We start from the raw sequence: 12,454 nt of genomic DNA on the forward strand, positions 1-12,454 counted from the left end.
TTGTCTGTGTATAACATTCATAATATGTATTTAATCATACAATTTATTTTTGAACGTAACACAAAATATTAAATGACATATTTTTATGATCTACCACACCTTTTCGGTAAAATCAAGTAATTGTATTGTCAAAATATTACATTAAAAACAAACAATCTATAATGATTACTTTTTGATATTATAATTTGTTTATAGAAAATAACATTACTGTTGTTTATTATGAACAAATTATAATATAAAATAGTGAATATTATTAATAATAAATTCCTGTTTGGTATATTTTATAAACAAACAACTGAAAATCATTGGCAACATAATTTAAGAAAAGTTAAGAGAAAAAACTATTTTTCTCCGTCTGCATAGATTCCCGACATATTTATTTATTTTTTTATTTATTTATGTAATTCTTCACATAATTTCTTTATGAAATGAAAAAATAATATCATGATCAAGTATCACCTTGCGTATAAGAGAAAGTCATTTTATCGCCAAAATATTACTTTAAAAACGAATAATCATACATTTCGCTATTTGATATTATAATTTGCTTATAATGCGTAATTTTATTTATCAATCCGTTTTCATGTATACAAACCACTATGCATTAATTTAACGAGATACTGAACTCGTTTTCGTACGTTTCATGCTTACAGTTTAACTGAATTTCTTTAAGTATTATAAATAGTGTAACTAAATCGACAACTGTGATTTGAACTTCTGAGGAATTGTACAATCACAAACTGGAACTGAATTTTTTCCCATCTGTTTCTAAAGAAGGATCTCAAAGCACCTGCGGCTTTGACGATTACATTCTCATTGCCACACTCGCGTTTCGCGCTTAACAATTAGGTTATAGATGCAATTCTTTTTGAAAAATAAAACGCTGTAGACAAAATTGAACAGCGTATAAGTGAAAAAGTCCTTCAAGATAATTTGTCAATCTTTTTGAAATCTACTAAAAATAGTGCTTTACGGGTCTTTTAAAACGTTTTTGGGTTGATATTTCTCAATCTATCAAAAAAAAATTTTTTTCCATTTTTTGAAAATTTCAAAATATTGAATAGCATATATATTTTTTACTTTTTATTGAAATGAAAAATCTCATAAGGATAATTTACAAGTCTTTTTATCGTGTACCAAAAACTTTAACTGAAGCTCTAACTTTTTTAATTCTGTTTTAATAAAAAATGGTACTAAGATAGTTTTTGAGTATATTTGATATATAGTGAAAACTTGAAATGAAATTTCCTAATCTATCAGAAAAATATTTATTTATATATTTTTTTTAATTTCCACAATTTTCAAAAGTATATAACTTTTCTAATTTTCATCGAAATTAAGATTTTCATTTGGATAATTTGCAAGTATTCTACACGTTTTTATGAAACTTTGACGAAAATTCCTAAAATTTAGGAGAAAAAAAAATTATTTTTAAAATGCTCTAAATTTTTTAATTTTTGTAGGAAATATTTGGTTAACGAACTTAGCCTGCATTTTGAGACCGTTAAAAAGTTTATCATAGGCTGACTCCATTAGACAAATCTTTCAAAAGTTAGAGTGGCTAACATACATACAAATATAAACCGACAAAATATTATGATTTTCAAATTCTGTGATTGCCGAAACGTAAAGATCCGTTGAAAACAAGAGATCGAAAATTTGGACGATTACATTACATTGATGAATGAGAATGTAAAAAAGGTACGCTTTTAAACGAATACTTGGACTAACATTTATTTTTCTAAGCCCCATTTTAAATTCTTTTATCGTTTTTAATTTGCACTGAAAATGTCTATAAAATTTATGCTAAACCTACAAAAATCATCAAAATTCAATCAGCGGTTTGGAAGATATGGTGTTTTAAAACAATTCGGGTCCCAAAATCCTATAACTCTGAATTTTGAAAATTTTAGTAACCTATTTAAACCATACACTTGACTAATTCGATAGAACATTTATTCGTAGGAAAATATAAAAAAATTTCTTCTCACCTCGTTCATTTTTCGCTGACAATTTCCAAATTTCCGGCCTCCTCAGCCTCCGGATAGCATCAACCTCCACATTAACTAACTCACAGGTCATGAAATATCAAAGTTTCTCCTTTGACCATTTCATGGGAAATCCTCAATCTTATGGAATTTTCTCTAGAAAAAATATATATCTCACATTTTTTCCAATTTACATTTAATTAAAAGTTGCTTCTTTGACTTTAAAGTTCACAAATTTTATACTAGATCTCGTATTAATGAGGATTTCCTAGAAAAGGCGAACATTTTTATCAGTTTATTTATTTATGAAGTAAAAGCAGTGAAATTCATTTTTCTAAATTATATACAGAGGTAAGGTTCAATAATTCCATTTTCTTGGGAAACAATCGAAGGTCGCAAATTCGAACACAGCGGAACGAGAGCGGACCGCATACTGAAATTACAGTCTGGAGTTTGAGAATCTGTAGCGTCTATTTAGCGCAGTCGCAATGGTTATATCAACCCCGTTTGCAAGGGTCGTGAAAAATTGTCATTTTCAGAATTTCATATTATTTACCTATATAATTTTCATTACTTCAGATTATTTTAATTTTAAATTCCTTTTCAAGTTGCAAATTTAAAACTGTATAAAGAAAAGAAATCAAACAAAATAAAGAAAGCAAATAAAATCTTCAAAAGTATAGATTCAATTTTCCAGCTTCAGACAATAATTTTGCAATGTTTTTTTATACTGCTATCTTGTTCACGTTTCCAATTAGAAGTATTCACAATCATTTTCATATATTTGTAGCTTTACACAACACCTTGTCATCCATAAGTTTCAAGCTCATGGCCCATGCAGTGCTATAATTTAATCAAATGTTGACCTGGATTCGAATAGTTCACACGCATTCATAAAAAATAAATATAAAATACCTATGTATTTTTAATGCTTTTCATCTTTTTCATCTTAGAAGTATGTAATTACAAATAATTGGTTAAGAAATAATGGGGTATTAGACATAATTAAGAAACATTTTTTGAGAAAAGTTAAGTCGTCGATTTTAAATTATTTTTTTATTAAAATAATAATAATCTTGACAAAATCTCACCCAAAACATGTATGGTTCAGAGAATCCCGCCAAGCGAAAAGTTATCAGTGAAATCAACATAGTTTGTGAAAGCAAATATTCCCAAATAATTTTAAAGGCTATATAAATTTCTTCTTTTAATTAATTTGAAAAATTATAGAGACCTTGAGAATTCGTTCAAAAGAAAAAAAAAGAAATCTCGGCGAAGTGTATTATTAAAAAAGGGGAAAATCTAAATTAATAAGACAATAATGCAAAATAATTTTACAAAAACATTTATTAATTTATACAGTGATTATTTCGCAATATTTTATGAACACCATACAAGTTTTAATCTGTGCATTTTTTAACGTGCAACCATGACATTCATTGCTAACAAAAATGATAGACAAAAAAACTCGGAATCCGTTGCGTATTTTCAAAATTGTTGAGAAATTTTTGTTTCAAGATTTAAAATTTATGTGTATATATAATTACGAAAAAGGAATGAAAAAATTAAAATTTTGGACAAACGGCACAGGCTAAGAAGAAAATAACCAGACTAAAGTTATTCACCAAAAAAGAGCTTAAAATTTGTTAATAATCATTTTTGATAGAATACGTAATTTTGGTTTTATTCGTGAGAAACAACATAAAAAATAAAAAAAATTAATTTTTGGAGAAACGACACAAGCTAAGAAAAACAGAAAATTACGAAAGTTCATCAAAAAAGCTACAGATTTGTTAATTTTTTTTTTTATTAAACGCGTAGTTTTTGTTTTAATCGTAAAAAATTAGAAAATTAAATGTTTGGGCCAGTGGCACAAGCTATGAAAAAAAATTAATAGACAAAAGTTGATTATCTAAGAAAGAGCTACAGATTTGTAATTAACAATTTTTTGATTGGACGCGTAGTTTTTGTTTTAATCGTAAAAAATAACATAAAAAATAAGATATTTTGGAAGACGACACATGGTAAGAAAAAAAATTAATATGCACAAGTTTTTCAGAAAAAAAATATGGACAAATTTTCCGAAAATAATGATTAGATTGGACGAGTAGATTTCCTTTTATTCGTAAAGAACAAGTTTAAAAAGAAACATGTCAATTTTGAGAAAAACAACATGAGAGACGACAAAAAAGGCAAAAATTGGGTAACCAAAAAAGTTCTAAAAATTGATTGTAAACTCTTGTTATAAAAATATATTAAAGATAAAAAATTTAATTATTTTTTTACAAGTTTTCTTCGAACTACTTTGCAGTACGATGCTTATTTTTTGCCTAAATCATAAGAAATAATATTGAAAATAATCAAATTACATTAAGGGAAAAACCACAGAAGTTAAAATAAAATATGTAATAAACATTTTTTAATAGAATGTGCACTTTTTTTAATTACAAAAATAAGACAATGAAAATACTTTCGCTAAAATACTGATACATATTTTGAATTATAATAATATAAATTGATTATAATGGTACGTTTTTAAAGGGTGACTAAGAATACAATATAATGCAAAATGTGAAGCAAATACTTGAGTAATCATAATAAGTACAACGTGTACTTTATTTTGCAATGTCGAAATAACCAATGACAGGTCGAGGTAGAAAAATAAATGTAATATACATGTGATATAAGGGTTGAATATAATACATAAAAGTACACATTTTCGACAAAATCGACAGCAAAGCACGAGACGAGTGATGAGAAGGTATTCGTTAAAGCCGAAGCAGCTTTAACAAAAGAGAATTCACAATCACCAAATTACAGCTGTCGATTCCTTGGCACCTAAGGTACACTCAAAGTGTTGCAAAAAAGCTGATTGTAAAACTAATTTTGTATGTTGTTCCTCATTCATAACTAGTACCTCGTACTGGTATCCTCTAATCTTTAAAACTGAACATTGAGCGCTGACGTATTAATGTGGAAAAAATTAAAGGTATACAAATTAATTATTATATATTAATTTTTATTCGTTAAGTTGAATCAAAATTTTACATTTAAATAAATTTCGGAGATCTTCTTATGCTTAAATATTTTTTATCCACTCAAAATAACCCTAATAATTTACTGTCCTGGTCAAAAATGGAATCTGGGCCATAAATAATAGTTTACTTGAAACACGTAGCTGTATTTTAGAAAGTGGATCTTGGCCCAAACACAATATAATATTTAGCGTTTTCCTACTAAGCTGGCATTGTCCTGCGAATATATTGGAAGAATTCCAGAGCAATGCTTTCAAACTTTCAAGAAATTAAATAAAGTAATGTCCTGTGTCTAGGCTGGCCCAAAAAAGGCTTTTTTGAAAAGCTTGAGCATGCCTTAGTTTTGAGACGGAGACAGACTTCAATATATGTATTGGAAACAAGTTTCCATGTCTTGATGACATAAATTTATCTCTTGAGTCAAATTTGTATGACTCCAACACGAGCGGTTTATAACTTCAAGTGTATATCTGTCATAACAAAAAGGGCCATTCTGACTGTCATAAAAGCTAATCTTTGTTAATTATTAAACAATCTTGTATAATTTTATACAATATATATTCAATCAACTTATTTGAGGATTTTAATTTGTATTATACTTGTTTGATGATGATACCGAAAATGTTATTTGTTTTTACTTATTTCTAACAGTTTAAGAAATCATTCTAGAGAGTTACGATTTTTATTTTTTTTTAAGAAAATTTTTAAGGGTTATACTCGTTCAGAACCTCAGATTCTGAATTTTTAAATTAAAAATAACTAATTTAATAATTACGAATTTTGCATTCATCAATTTTAATTTAATTTATGACCCGAAAAATGTTCGTATTAAGGCAGGTATAAATAAGACAAGTAAACCTCGTCTTAGACAAGACAAGGCTTGACTTGAGATAAGTAAACGCCGTTTTACCTGTCGTGGCCATAAAAGTAAGATGAAGGCTTATGTCTCGACTCAGTTTTGAGGCGCAGCCAGACATCGATGGCTTGGAGACGAACTCAAGATATAACCAAGTCGAAGTCAAGACGAAGCATTTTTACTCCGGTAGGTTCTAGATTTGCCGGTTATGTGTGCATCTATGTCCGCGAATTTCTGTTCAAAAACTTAACTTATTTTTATAAAACTATTTTTAATTAATCCTATTCTTAATTAGAGGAAAGTTTTAAATGTACTCATTTCGATATACTTTCTAAGTGTCCTAAACTGAAGGTGAAGTTCGTTATCCGATATTTTTGGATGGAAATTCTAAAAGTAAGAGCATTTTCAAAATTTTTGATACTGCTTCTTTCAGGATTTGAAAATTATATGTACGGAAATCCATAGTAATAAAGAATTCAAACAATTGATTCAAATTACTTTTTTACTAAAAAAAAAGTTACCAAAATTGAAGCATTAACAAAATAAAAAAAATATAATGGTAACTAAATAGGGCACGATATAAAAAAAATGAAGAGAAGAAACGCCTTACTTTTTAAAAACCCGACAAGACTGTAATAATAACTTTTTAAATTTTTTGATGAAAGAAGGCGTATGAACAAAAATTGTGTGCTCAAAAAAGATGTACAAAACGATCGTACATTACTTTTTGATAGCACACGTAGTTTTAACTTTATTCGTAAAAAACAACATTAAAAATAAAAAAAATTAACTTTTGGAAAAACGACACAAGCAAAAAAAAAAATAACAAGACTGAATTTTTTCACCCAAAAAAAGGCTAGAAATTTATTATGAATCATTTTTTGATAGGATGCGTAGTTTTTTATTTTAATCGTGAAAAATGACATTGACAAAAAAATGTTTTTTGGAAAAATGACGCAAGGTACGAAAAAGGTGATTTAATTGAAAATGTCCGCCCAAAAAAGACCTACAAATTTGTTGGTAAAGCTTTTTAATAGAGCACATTATTTTTGTTTTAATCCTGAACAAAATACAAAATATAAGAATTAAAGTTTGGTAACAAACGACTTGTGCTATTCAAAACATTATTTGAAACTTTAATTAATTTATCGTACATAATTTGTTGACAGGAAATAAATTTTTATTTTAGTCGTAAGAAATATCAGGAAAAACATACAAAAATTAAATTTTCAGAAAAACCATACAAGAGACGAAAAATAAATAAAAAGACAAAAGTTTTTTTTATTAGTTAAATGTTTACAGTCGCATTAACTGTCAGGGTCATTAGCGACTGTACTGTAGGTTTAATTATGAACTGTAGTAGGGTACCCGTGGGGTAGTATATCAATGGACAGACGAAGCTTTCAGAAAGTACGTCCAGTCACGCTTCCTGCTTTGGGAATCGAACCCGCGCCAGCGTAGCTGCCAAGGCTGCAGTGATAGAACATAGGACAAGCATTATACCATCTGACCCACGATGACTCCCTTAAAGACAAAAGTTGTTGAAGCAAAAAAGATCTAGAAATTTTTAAGTTTTTAAAATAAAAATACATTTGAAATAAGAAAGTTAAGTTTTTCGAAAAACGATACAAGTTACAATAATATTTTCTGTAACAAAATTTGTCGCTTAATTTATATCTACAAATTTTTCTACACCCACCTTACGCTGCGATGTGTATGTATTGGTTAAAATCGTGGAAAATCAAATTGGAAATAAACCAAAATTAAATTTATGGAAGAACCGCACAAGTTGCAATAAAACGTGTAGTAAGTAGCTTTTTTTCAAATAGGATGAGTACATACCACATAGACTGTGCGAATTGATAAATTTATGTTTCGAGATGGGCGACGTTCCAGATGATTGAAAAAAAACGATTATCGTACCGATATACAAAAGAAAGGGAGATAAAAGCAAATACAACAATTACAGAGCTTATTAAGTACCGTGAGTAAAATATACTCAAAAATACTTATTTTTAGGGTAATGAAAATAACAGAAGCGAATATTTGGGAAGTCCAAAGTAGGTTTATGCCAGGAAGGTCATGTACGGAAAAAATTTTTCTGTTCATTTGTTGACCTAGAAAAGGTTTTTACAAGGTAGATTGAATTAAACTTTGGGAAGTCCTGAAAGAGTATAAAATCAATGGATGGCTCCTACAAGCTATAAAAATAATATGTACGGGTAGCAAAGCAAGTGTAAGGGTAAATGGGAAATGCAGTGACTGTTTCGATATTACTCAAGAAGTTAAACAAGGATGCGTTATGTCTTCATGGTTATTTATATTATTCATGGGCAAGTGTTTAAGAATGGCTATTTTGGACGAAGAAGGTGTCGATCTCGAAACAGTAAGGGTTATGAGGGTTAGCGTTCGCAGATGATAAGGTTGTTATGGCAGAGTTAATCGAAGACTTGCAATAAATGTAAAAAGATTATTGATAGAGCAGGGCCCCTTATCAGAAGTAAAAATATATCAAAGAAACCCTAAATTTCATCAAGAAAAAGATAAGAGTAAAATTAACGCAATTGAAATGAGATTGTTGCGCATAATATGCGGGAAAACCCTGATGGACAAAGTGAGTAACGAGATAATTCTCAAAGAATGTGGTGCAGAAGAGACGCTAGTATACACATGGGAAAGAAATCGGTTAAGATGGTTCGGGCATGGAGAGAGAATGCCAAATGAAGGACTAACAAAACAAGTGTATCAAGGAAAAGTAAATGGCAGCGTTCCCTGAGGCAGACCGCCAAATGAATAGTTAGAATGACCGAAAGAAACCCCAGTTAGAAGAGACATAAGAAGCCACAGAAACACGAGAACCTGCATGAAAAAATGCATGGACGTTAAAGAAGCTAGAGAAGTATGCAAGGACAGAAAAGTATGGCGGAAAATAGTTAATAAAAAGAGTGCCAATAGAGTGAATGACGCCTTAAACAAAAGACCTTGGATACTAATGGACCCAAATGGGGAACCTCACATGGTGACTTTGTGAGGATCTTCACTGAGGGTGATTGCTAGAGATATTGATCAGCACCCTGAGCCAGATCAGTGTTGCGGAGCGAAAGTGTTATTTAAATAAATAACAGAAAAATTCTGGATCAATCTAAAAATTCGATATCCCTTCCTCACAGCACCCTTTCCCCACCGAGTGACTCACGCCTACCCTAAAAGGGAAATTGCTTAATGGTGTAATAATATAAATTTTTCAGGATAGCTGAGAATAAAAGTTAGTACAAAATAAGGAACAAATTTTAGTCGTCATGATAAATCAAATTTTTACTTCATTTTGCAATAACTAAATAAGCAGTCCCAGGGCGAGTTGGAGAAAAAAATTTAATATAGATTTGATATAAAAGTGTTGTATATAAAATAGGAAAATTAACATTTTTTACAAAATCGAGAGCGTGACACAAGACACGTCATAAAAATGTGTTCGTTAAGGCCGCAAGAGCTTTAACAAAGAGAATTCACAATCACAAAATTACAGGTATCGATGCTTTGTCCTTCAGTCTCAAGAGGCCTATGCACAAATGTGTTCGTCTCCAGTACATCAATGTCTGGCTGCGTCTCCAAACTGAGTCGAGACATAGGTGTTCGTTTTACTTTTATGACCAAGATAGGTAAAATGGCGTTTACTTGTTTCAAGTGGTGCTTTGTTTTGGCTAAGACGACGTTTACTTGCCTCAAGGCGGGCCTTGTCTTGGCTGAGATGATCGGCTCAATACGAACCTTTTTCTGCTCATAAATGATATTAAAATCGATAAATGAAAAATTTGTAATTATTAAATTACTTATTGTTATTTAAAAAATTCCGAATCTGTGCCCGCGTCGAAATATAGGCCCTACATTGACGCTCCAAGTGGAAGTATTGTCCCTGTTTTACGGCTGTTTATTCTACTAGCTCCTACGTAGCCACTCCTAAAGATATTTTCATTCACACACTAGCTTCACACAAGCTTCTAATGTGTCCCCTAAGGGTTTACATTTTTCTTACACCTTCTTTATTCCTTTACACACCCTCCACACTCTTACTTGGTGGTGGAAGGGGGACCTACAGTTTAAGGTGGGTTCCGAACCACCAAGAGCAACAGCCTTAAGTACTTAGAGAAAACCTTTTTCTCTAGAGGTACCGGTCCCACGACTCTCCGGAGATGAACAACTCCCTTGCTAGGCTAGTGTTCACCGCATGGGCCACCGAGACTCTTCCAGAGTGCGAGGCGGGAATCGAAACCGCAAGCCGAAGGAGTGGGTCCAAAGCCTACGTCTCATTTAAAGCTCCATATTCGCCGCAGAAATGTTAAATTCTCTTTTAACTTCTTAAATTTTAACGCACAAAATATGTTAGTCTAAGAGCCGAGACCGTTTTTGGCGAGTTATTAGGTAACGATTCTGCCACTATTTTCTTGATCTTTGAGAATACACTGATCACCAAATTTGGCTTTTCCAGGAGTAGTCCCGGGGAGAAGGTGTTTATTTACTCACTCGAAGTTGTAAAAAAAATTATTAAAATAAGTCATAGGGTAACGGCTGAATCTTTCTATGTTGAATTTCAAGACAAATAGACAATGTTCCGTGCAATTGGCAGAACAATAGACCCGTGCGGAAAGTGGGGCAGAACGATCTAGAGTTGTAAAAGAATATGGCATTTTAAAGTTATTTTCTAACACCCAAATTTTGTATATATACTTTGTATATACTCATTATTCAAAACATATATTCGAAGAGGCAGAACAAAATCTCGGGGATAACATCCTGGCAGAACATCCCAAACTGCCCGGTTTTGACATTGGTCATTGTGTGTCGGTTTACGGCCTTGAAACTGAGAGCAGAGTGGTCTCTTGTGCTCCGAAGACGATCAGTGGCGTAACTAGATACATAGTTTACGTCTTTTTGAATTTTATTTTATAACACAAAACCACTCCGCTGTTATCTGTAATAATAATAAATATCGAATAATAATATTGAAGCGTCGTTTTCAAAACTTTGAATATTCCTTCGAGTCACTTCAAACTACGGATCGACCTAAAAATTTGCAATACATAACTCAGTATAATAAGTGTAATAGAAACTATCTTATAAAGGGTTTATTTTCATCAACTTTTACGCATGAAAATATAATCTCTTTATTCTAATTAGTCTTCTTTGTTTTTTCCTCAAAATTCTACGTCTATTATAAATAACATTTTTTGCATACGTTATTGTAAGAACTCAATATATTTAGGAGCAAGTTCGTATATTTTGTTTGTAGGGGAATTTTCAGTCATTCAGTGGGGTGGATTGAGTATAAAAAATCTCAAAAATAACTTTTGCATTTGAGAGGTATGTAAAAAATTGTAAAACACACTTCCTACACAAAATATTTGTACACAAAGTGTACTGGCTTTTTTCCCTACACAAATTTTTTTCGTACAAAAAAAACATTTCCTACACAAAATCAAACAGTATTATATTTTTCCTAGACAAAATATTTCTTAAACAGAAATAAATAATAAGTCTTTTAAAATATTAAGTCTAATATTTTTCCTACACAAAATATTTCCTACAGAAAGTTTTTCCTACACTCAATCTTACGAGCACAGCAAGCTGCACACGCTACTATTTTTTGTGAAACTTTTATTGGATAAATATTCTTCGTAAAAGTAAAATTTTATATTAACTTATTTCGAGTGATCTCGAAGTTTTTCTTTTAGAAAATACGAGAAAAATTAAGTATTTTCGTGCACAGACTTTGTCCATTAAAAAATATTTCATATTCCTCAATAATATTATTATTATAATGTATATATTTAATTGAAATAGAATCTTCTATTCTTATTCATCACCTTAAATATTTGAAAGTTTTGAAATGGAAAAAATGGTGTATTATCAGGAAATGTAAAACATATATAATTCGTAATTGAATCACGTTGTAGATTCTCTCGAAGTATTTTCTCATGATTAGAATTTTCTTCTCCGACATATTTGTATTGACTGATTTTCTTTCTGGGATATTTTTCTATTCAGGAGATAGAAGTACCAAACCACATTTCATCCTTAATAACCGCAGAATTACATGTAGGATAGAAAAAAAGTGTTTGACACATTCCTTATTCTATGAAATCTAAAGAAAATTGAGGATGCAAAATACTGAACCTCGTAAGTAACCAAATAAAACGTATATAGCTCACGAAATAAGTTTACGCACTCAATGTATTGTTTAAGGTTCTTGAAATTGATGTTGAAATGTTTTGAACTCATCATAAATTATTTTCGCCCTTTCTAAATTTAATGCATTAGGTCAAACTAGTCACCCTTTTCAATAAGGGGGAATACAGATAGATAGATGAAAGATAACATTTATCTGTCCCAAAGATCTCCCTTTCGTTTTCTATTCAATAATAAAAAAATTGATGCCTATATATTATCAATAAATATTAAACATTATTGTATCAAGAAACGCATTATGATTGTGAAGTATTTGACATACATTTTTGACTATATTCGGTAAATTAAACAAACGCCCTTTATAGCTTAGATTTAGAGGAGTCACGTTAGAT

The 12,454-nt window shown here is 30.4% G+C and overlaps 1 protein-coding gene across 1 annotated transcript in view; it reads right to left on the reverse strand.

The window, feature by feature from the left end:
- The window catches only part of LOC117181208, a 243,827-nt gene extending 241,437 nt beyond the window's left edge, over nucleotides 1–2,390 (reverse strand). The window contains exon 1 of the mRNA XM_033373771.1: nucleotides 1,992–2,390. Within this exon, the coding sequence (XP_033229662.1) occupies nucleotides 1,992–2,000 (9 nt within the window). The 5' untranslated portion in view covers nucleotides 2,001–2,390. The remainder of the gene's footprint in view (nucleotides 1–1,991) is intronic.
- Between the last annotated feature and the right edge of the window lie 10,064 nt (nucleotides 2,391–12,454).

This window comes from Belonocnema kinseyi, chromosome 10, assembly GCF_010883055.1.
Source record: "Belonocnema kinseyi isolate 2016_QV_RU_SX_M_011 chromosome 10, B_treatae_v1, whole genome shotgun sequence".
Lineage (NCBI taxonomy): Eukaryota > Metazoa > Arthropoda > Insecta > Hymenoptera > Cynipidae > Belonocnema > Belonocnema kinseyi.